At 35.6% G+C, this 8,955-nt stretch overlaps 2 protein-coding genes across 4 annotated transcripts; one reads left to right on the plus strand and one right to left on the minus strand.

Annotated features, from left to right (window-relative positions):
- Positions 1-243: 243 nt before the first annotated feature.
- On the plus strand, positions 244-4,924 carry LOC145014992 (methionine S-methyltransferase-like). 2 transcript variants are annotated; one of them, XM_078973436.1, is made up of 11 exons: positions 244-540; positions 821-1,014; positions 1,094-1,300; positions 1,399-1,872; positions 1,968-2,204; positions 2,326-2,460; positions 2,540-2,860; positions 2,931-3,110; positions 3,218-4,186; positions 4,264-4,562; positions 4,714-4,924. In XM_078973436.1, exons 1-11 carry the CDS (start codon positions 294-296, stop codon positions 4,718-4,720), a joined length of 3,270 nt encoding a protein of 1,089 aa, XP_078829562.1. In that variant the 5' UTR covers positions 244-293; the 3' UTR covers positions 4,721-4,924. The 2 variants fall into 2 exon arrangements, with proteins under 2 accessions (XP_078829562.1, XP_078829563.1); XM_078973437.1 differs by lacking the exon at positions 244-540 and adding an exon at positions 633-654.
- A 389-nt stretch (positions 4,925-5,313) lies between these two features.
- Positions 5,314-7,367, minus strand: LOC145018627 (F-box protein PP2-B15-like). 2 transcript variants are annotated; one of them, XM_078976499.1, is made up of 4 exons: positions 7,174-7,367; positions 6,829-7,080; positions 6,158-6,276; positions 5,314-5,836 (listed from the first exon to the last, which is right to left on the minus strand). In XM_078976499.1, the coding sequence occupies exons 1-4, from the start codon at positions 7,192-7,194 to the stop codon at positions 5,422-5,424; spliced, it is 807 nt and encodes a 268-aa protein (XP_078832625.1). In that variant the 5' UTR covers positions 7,195-7,367; the 3' UTR covers positions 5,314-5,421. The 2 variants fall into 2 exon arrangements, with proteins under 2 accessions (XP_078832625.1, XP_078832626.1); XM_078976500.1 differs by having other exon boundaries at positions 6,829-7,084; positions 7,174-7,365.
- Positions 7,368-8,955: the final 1,588 nt, after the last annotated feature.

The following is an 8,955-nucleotide window of genomic DNA, read 5'->3' on the forward strand; positions in this document are numbered from 1 at the left end:
CCATTGTATATTAAAACAATTTTTTTTAAATAACAAAAAACTCATAAATAGTCCTTGTAATAGTTAAACGATGAAAATGCCTTTCATTTAGCTGATAAAACTTGATGGAGTTAAGAGATTTTGTGAAACCACAAGGACTGAAGTTGTATCAAATAGTAATTTGCTGGCTAGTTGTGTAAATATCTTTAAAATAGCGCGAAAACCCATACTACGGATATATTCTAGCAGCTTCTACAACACTGTTCGCAATACCGTTCTACGCAACTCGATTACTCAAAGTTTTTTCTCCATCAATGGCTGCAGTGAAAGGATTGTACGGATCGATAGATGAGTTCTTGAAGCACTGTTCACAGTCAGGTGACTCTGCCTACAGTGCATTCAGATCACTTTTAGAGCGCCTCGAGGATCCGAAGACCCGAACCGAAGCCCGGATCTTCTTTGCACATCTCAAGAACAAGCTCGAAAGCGATGGAGCTTCCAATCAGTGTCTGGATACTTACCATTTCCAAATACAAGACGTATATCTCGGACAAAATGAAGGTCCTATCTGTCTCCTACATATGTACCCAATTCGAAGTTGTGGATGTTTGTTAATTGTTACCATCTATGGTTTTTTTTCCCTTTCCCCCTTTTTGACTGAAATCTGCAATTAAGGTTTGCAAAGAGAAACAATGGTTATTTGCATAGCTTTACTCTCGCTTTCTTTTTTCTTCCTTTTTATGCCATATTTGTTGAAATTTGTGTTTATACATCATTTCTCGCAGAAGACGAAATGTTGCTTTCCCTTCTTACTTTTTATTTTTTTCCCTACCTGATTTAGGTTATCAGAAGAGAAACAAGCTGACTATGATGGTGATCCCCAGCATCTTTATGCCAGAGGACTGGTCCTTTACGTTCTATGAGGGGCTGAATAGACATCCCGACACTATCTTCAAAGACAAAATAGTTGCTGAACTTGGTTGTGGAAATGGATGGATATCTATAGCAATTGCTGAGAGATGGTTACCATCGAAGGTAATGAGTCAATCCATAGTAATGAAATGCTGATTGAAATACGGTAATGAAGATTTCTAAAAAAAATGTCAAAATACAGGTTTATGGCCTCGATATAAATCCAAGAGCAGTGAAGATTTCCTGGATAAACTTGTATTTAAATGCTTTGGATGAGAATGGAGAGCCTATTTATGACCACGAGAAGAAAACTTTGCTCGACAGAGTGGAGTTTTATGAATCTGATCTGCTATCTTATTGCAGAGATAATCACATAGAGCTTGAGCGAATTGTTGGATGTATACCACAGGTCTGGTTATGAAATCAGCTACTCTTGTTTTTCATCTTGCGCACACGGTTAGGGATGCATACAAGATTATGTTTTCAATTCTCTTCATTGTCTTGTAGATTCTCAACCCAAATCCGGATGCAATGTCCAAGCTTATCACAGAAAACGCAAGTGAAGAGTTTCTATATTCATTAAGCAACTACTGTGCACTACAGGGTTTTGTTGAGGATCAATTTGGGTTAGGTCTAATTGCTAGGGCAGTTGAAGAAGGAATTGAAGTGATGAAACCAATGGGAATCATGATTTTCAATATTGGAGGTCGACCAGGGCAAGCTGTTTGTAAAAGGTTATTTCAAAGGCGTGGTCTCATTGTGACACAGCTATGGCAGACTAAAATTCTTCAGGCTTCTGACACTGACATTTCGGCTTTAGTTGAAATTGAGAAGAATAATCCACATCGTTTTGAGTTTTTCATGGGACTTGTTGGGGATCAACCAATTTGTGCTAGAACTGCATGGGCTTTTGGGAAGGCTGGTGGACGTATTTCTCATGCTTTGTCAGTTTACAGCTGTCAGCTTCGACAACCGAATCAGGTCCTCCTTAATTTATAGAGCTAAATGCAAGAAATAGCTGATGGGAATACTACTCACTGAAAATTGATTGAATACTAAACCAACTAAACTGACAGGTTAAAAAAATATTTGAGTTTCTGAAAAACGGGTTTCAAGATATCAGCAATTCCTTGGATTTATCATTTGAAGACGATTCTGTTGCTGATGAGAAGATACCTTTCCTAGCATATCTTGCTAGTGTTTTGAAAGACGATTCACACTTCCCGTATGAGCCTCCATCTGGAAGTAAAAGGTTCCGGAATCTTATTGCAGGCTTCATGAAAACATACCACCATGTACCAATCACCGCTGATGTAAGAGCTCTTCCTTCCCTTTTTAAAAAGAGTAAAATAAAATGCTTTTTTCCTTTTTTTACATCTTTTTGTGAGAAATAACTTGCATTCCTGACTTGTTTATTGTTAACCTTGTTGCAAGAATGTTGTTGTGTTTCCTTCACGAGCTACAGCAATTGAGAATGCTCTGCAGTTGTTTACCCCACGTCTTGCCATTGTTGATGATCATCTTAGCAGACACCTACCCAGGCAATGGTTAACCTCACTTCAGATGGAGGTATAAATATAGTAATAACTTTTAAACATTTACTTCAATATATAATAACAATTTTAATATGTCTTGATTTAAATTTCAGCATAACGAGAATGATAATTCGTGTGCAAGTGGAATTACAGTTATAGAAGCACCACGCCAATCAGATTTAATGATAGAGCTGATAAAGAAGTTAAGGCCACAAGTTGTGGTTACTGGGATGGCTGAGTTTGAGGCTGTGACTAGTTCTGCTTTTGAACATATTTTAATGACTACAATGGAAATTGGAGCTCGTCTTTTTATAGATATATCTGATCAGTTTGAGCTTTCTAGCCTCCCCAGTTCTAATGGGGTCCTCAAATATCTTGCTAGAACTCCATTGCCTCCTCATGCAGCTATTATTTGTGGATTATTGAAAAATCAGGTAATTTGCAGTCTCTGTGCTTGTGTTTGGCTAATTATTCTATTGTAATGTACTGAAATTTGTTTTCCAGGTTTATAAAGATCTTGAAGTAGCTTTTGTGATATCAGAAGAGCCAACCATTTGTAAGGCATTGTCTAAGAGTGTGGAGCTACTACAGGGAAATATCGCACTAATTAGCCAATACTATTATGGTTGTCTTTTCAATGAGCTTCTCTCATTCCAGCTTCCTGATCGACATCCACCTGCAGAGGTTACTTCTTTCACTTAATTATGTCTTGTATGTAAAGCTTTAAGCTCTTTTAGATGTCTCTACGTATATCTAGATTTGATTCCTATTATGATGATTATTTTTTTTAGAGGGAATCCAATGATGCAAAATCCAGTGAAATGATCGGCTTTTCAACCTCAGCAATCTCGGTTCTTACCAACTCGGAATTCTCAATAACAGAAACCGAAAACTCTCCCCTGATCCACATGGACGTGGACCAAATCTTTCTCCCCACTCCAACTCCCGTAAAATCCGCCATTTTCGAAAGCTTCGCAAGACAAAACGTAACAGAATCCGAATGCGACACAACACCCAGCCTCAAAACATTCATCAAAACCACATACGGTTTTTCCACCAATCACAATTCAGAATTCATATACGCAGACTGCCCACAAGCCATTTTCACCAAATTAGTCCTTACATGCATTCAAGAAAACGCCACTCTCTGTTTGCCAACGGGATCAAACGGGAATTACATTTCCGTTGCCAAATTTCTAAACGCAAAAATCATGCCAGTTGTCACCAAACCCGAAAACCATTTCAAAATGACCCAAGATCAACTCAGTGGTGTATTGGAAAACGTGAGTAAACCATGGGTTTATATTGCAGGGCCCACGGTAAACCCGACCGGTTTGATCTACAGCAATGAGGAAATCGGAAATTTGCTGACTGTTTGTGCGAAATACGGGGCCCGGGTTATAATTGATACTTCGTTCTCTGGTGTGGAGTTTGAACAGAATTATGGGTTGAACGAGTGGGATTTGGATGGGAGTTTGGTGAAATTGATTTCGGGAAAACCGAGTTTTAATGTGTGTTTGCTTGGAGGGTTGTTTTTTAAGATGGTTAGTGGAGGGATTACGTTTGGGTTTTTGGTTGTAGATCGGAGGTTTTGGGGTGATGGGATTTATAATTTTTCAGGGTTGAGTAAACCGCATAGCACTATTAGATATACTGCAAAAAAGTTGCTGGATCTTAGAGAGCAGAAAGCAGGAGATCTTTTGGATGCTACTCAAGGACAGTGGAAGTTGCTGTCTGGAAGATTTATACAGCTGAAAGAGGTAACATTTTACTTTGAAAGTTATACTTCAAATTTGTTAGCTCTCACTCTGTCTTCTTTTTTACGTATGATGGTTAGACACTGGAGGGGTGTGGTTGGGAGGTAGTTGAAGCTTGTGGTGGGGTTTCCATAGTTGCAAAGCCATCTGCTTACATAGGAAAAAAATTGGAGCTGAATCAACACAATTCTTCTTGCTCTTGGAAAGCCGTTTTGAATAACTCGAATATCAGAGAAGCAATGGTTAGAGCCACTGGTCTGTGCATCAATGGTCCTTCATGGACTGGAATCCCGGGCTATTTTCGGTTCACGTTAGCACTACAAGACTCCTATTTTACTCGGGCTTTAGAATGCATCATCAAGTTCAATGAACTTGTCAAGTAAGTCAAGAAATCGTTTCAAAGTGTTTTTTTTTTGTTACTACTTTCATGTTATATATTCTACTTTACTAACAAATCACTTATAATATTTTGTTGTTTTTTTTACAAGTTTTATCACCATTGGGGGCTCTTATTCCTTTATTTGTTTTAGTTTTTAACTTTTATAGATCAATGGCGGCGGCAGACATTATGTGGGAACACAAACGTGACTGGGGCCTGGGGGTGGGGTTTTACAAGTCAAAGTTGGAAAAATAATTTGTGTATTTTGGACGGAAACTGGAAATTCAATTTATAATATTATCCGCTTGTCATGGATTACGATTAATTTTCTCTAAATATAATCTTTTTATAATTTAAATGTATATGTATGACTATGTGGTACTAAAGATAGATCTCGTTCACATATTAGGCACCATACCTATCCAAAAGAATAATATATCCGCAAAACAGATAAGATTTGGATTCTAGTCAAGGTTGGCAATAAGTTGGCATATGATAAGTTCTACGGAACAAGCTTGGAATTCAAAATATTACAAAAATAGATAATTGAAAAAAGTTAAAGTATTGAAGTATTATTATTATTTTATGGGTTTTGCTATTAACACCTACAATTTTAATCGGCTATCGCTGGTTAATGTTTTTTTTACACGGTTTGCTATTAAACCTTCATGAACCGAAATCGTGGGCTATTTATGGTTCTCGTTAGCACTCCAAGACATATTTTAAGCAAGATTTAGATTGCATCACCAAGTTAAGTGAACATGTCCCAAATCGTTTGAATGTTTTTACAAGTTTCATGTTATATGTCACATTTACAACTTCGGTACAAAACAAAACACTTCCAATTTTGATAATAATACTAGATAGGTCTAATTTCGATTCCCTCAACTAGAAGCCCTCCTTTTAAATGGACACCTTCAATCTCTTTCAACCTCATTATAACATCTTTTTCATGTATTCCATAGTTGTAAAATTCTCCCAATTCTATCTCCAACCATCCGTCATTTCGTTCATGATAAGCCCTACAAATATTTTCTCCAAATTTTGAGCTTGATCCTTGTTTGGGAGACAAGATTATTGTCCCTTGCGAATGGAATTTGCCCACTTCCAATGAAACCTCGGATGGTAAAATGTCTAAACCATATGCACGATGAGATGCCATATTGACAATGATGTAGGCTCGATATTGGGTATTTGGTGATAAAAGTTTGGTGTTTATTTTTCCTTCTATTTCAAGCCAACTTGTCATTCTAAGCTCCACGGCTTCAGCAAATCTATTAAAAGTTTCATATTTAGTCAATAAATACAATTAGCATCATCATATAATCTTATATAATATGTAATAACTGAAAAATGATCAAAATAGGTGTCTAATGAGTAATGACTACATATTATATCACTAAGTAACCACCAATTTCTCATAAAAGGGTTCTCCTGACTTTTGACAGTAAGTTTTCAAAATTTTAAGGATTTTGTTGTAAGTAACTTATATAAAACAATTTATCAAAAAGGTGTAGAGATAGATATGATTATTTTATATCAAATGTATAAAAATGAGCATTTTTGGTGATTACTAGATGTATATTGTACATCACCTTGATTGTAGAATGGGTTTCCAACACCAAAAGAGAGGATTGTCTGACCAAGCGATGTTGAGATCTCTTGCGCTTAACATGTAACATCTTTTACCTGTCGCTTTGTCTATCGAGAATGTCTACAATCCAAAACCACGAGTGTTAGATCAACAATCAATGGATAAAGAAAAATATTTGTGGCAAATAAGATTTTTAATTGTTAAGCAATGCAATCAAAGATAAGCAAGAATACATGACACCATAATCTATGTGGTTCGGCTAAAGAGTTTTGAATTACGTCCAAGAACATGAACCACAAATATCTTATATTATTCAACTGTTAACTGAAAATCTTTGTAATTATTGGGCCGAACCCATATACAAGTAAATCTGAAAGAACTAAACGTGTCCCACTTATCCCGTTGATTTCGCAATTCGGGTTTGTCCACTTTGTTTTGGGTCGGATCATAAATTCATTCGGACCCCCAAGATCCACATCAAACTCTAATATTAATCATTAAATCAATTGCATTCTACAAAATTTGCTTTCTTGTGAGTAACTTGGTATAAAGAATAGATGAGCCATCACAATGAATGTTAACTTTACACCCATAAAACAAAAAAAAAACGATTACTATCCGACCAACAAAAGAGAAAACATTTGATAAAATGATTATAAGCTAATTAATTACCTTCATGCCACCATCAATCAAAAGGGGACTTGAAAGCTTGAAGAATAGATCCCTCTTGGATTTATACTTCACAGGACACACACATCTCGATATGATTTCTTGGTAATCAGATGGCAAAAACTCATCCCACAAAACATCCGATTCTGCAGCGTCCCTAACCACCGAAGAGACAACTGCAAACCGACAAGCATCCCGAGGGGACCCACGAGAGAGGATGTGTACTACGCAATCATGGGGCAAATCCTTCATGTTCTTTCTAAGTGAACAACAACATATATATGATGATATATGAATACATATTTATGTATATCTGCATATGCGTGTTTCATATGAGTGCATCCTTACCTTGACCAATGGGCTTTGCATTAATCTTGGCGGCTCTTTTCCTTTTCTGTTGTTTTTATAGATCAATGATTACGATCCCGCCGGGACAATACACGTGGGAGTAGTTAAGTTTGGTAAACTAGTTTTATATGATCGATTTAAAGAAGAAACCTACGTTTAAAGCAAATTTTATACTATCCACTTGTAATGGATCTCATTCACATGGGAACCATAGCTCTCCAAAGAAGAATATAAAAGCGAAACATATAAGATTTGGACTGTAGTCAAGGCGGGTGACATATCAATTCTGACGTCTCAATTAGGTATTCAATAAAGAAAAACGATACGTAACTACCTATAATAATACTAACAAGTTGCGGCCATACCTACTAACACAATTTGAGAAACGAGAATTAAGGAAAAGCATGGGATGTTTTTGGGAATGAGGTTCAGTGGAGAATAATAAAAATGTTGGGAATGTAAGAATAAATATTGGCTACCCATCTTAGAATGCTATGTTTATAGAAAAATAAAATTCAAATATATCAAAATTTATAATGTTTTATTCTCTATTAATCCATATTCATATTGATATATGTCAATTTATTTTTATTTTTTAAAATTAGCACTCATCATACGCTTTATTTACATGTAAATAAACCGTGTATATTCATGGTTTATTATATCCACAGTATATTCACATGTTAATAAAGAATGAGTTTTATATAAATTTGATAAACATTTTATTCATATATAAATAAAACATATGATGAGAGATGAAATAAAATAGAAAAAAAGTTATATAAAAACTATTATGTTGAAATTAGTGTTGTCGGCAAACTAAACATGAGATTATTTGTTAAATGGTTGGTATAAGAGTTGAATTAATTTGTTATTGTGAGATAAATAAATTATTTTTGTTTATTAATTTAAACTATATTTGGTAAAGAATTGTTGTCAAAGGGTGTAAAGTGTATAGGTTATGAAACTTCAATCGAATTCTCGCGGGTTTGTCGCCCTGATCTGACCCGAAGTTCAGCTAGGAGTATTTAATGTTGACATGAGACTCATTTGGTGACATGAAATTAGGGTTTCTCTCATATTTCTCTCTTTAGTTCTCCTCTTGAGCGTTACCTACATGTTATCTTTTCTAGATTAGGGTTCTTAGCTCTTACACTCATATTTGAGAGTAGATTAGATTTAGAGTTGTAGTAAGGTTGAATGTAAAAAGTTAGAGAGTTTTATGTAGTGAGGTTTCCTCGTCTGTTCATTAAAACCAATCGGTTCTTGATTTAATAATAGAGTTGTTGATGCTGTGATAAGTTTTTGTTCATTTATGGTATCAAACCCACACGATTTTGCATAAGATCCAATGAAGGCATCACTTGTGGTTTGTTGTTGGTTTACGGTTCTATTGCTTTGATCTGATAAATCTGAGGTGTGTAGGCAAGTTACACAGGATGTAAAAAGCTTCAAACTTGCTCATTGGTTCCATAGATCTTGTTAATTGTCATATTTGTCACTTTTTGCTCCCTTGAGCTTGTGTTTTGGGAGTTGAGGCAACTCTATCACCTTTTGATCTATATGGAACACTCTTGGGACTTATTGGACTTGGAAAATTGTTCTTTGGTGCTTGTTCATTAAGCCATGCAATTTGTGTTAGCATTTTTTTGTCATTTTAGTGCATAAAGTTTGGATTTTGAAAGTTTGTGATCTTGTTATGAATAAAGTTGGAAACTTTATACATCTAAACATCATATTGGTTTAGATCTAAAGGTTGGAGACTTGGACTTAATGGATTAG

The sequence above is a fragment of the Lactuca saligna genome, chromosome 9, assembly GCF_052625555.1.
Source record: "Lactuca saligna cultivar CGN05327 chromosome 9, ASM5262555v1, whole genome shotgun sequence".
NCBI lineage: Eukaryota > Viridiplantae > Streptophyta > Magnoliopsida > Asterales > Asteraceae > Lactuca > Lactuca saligna.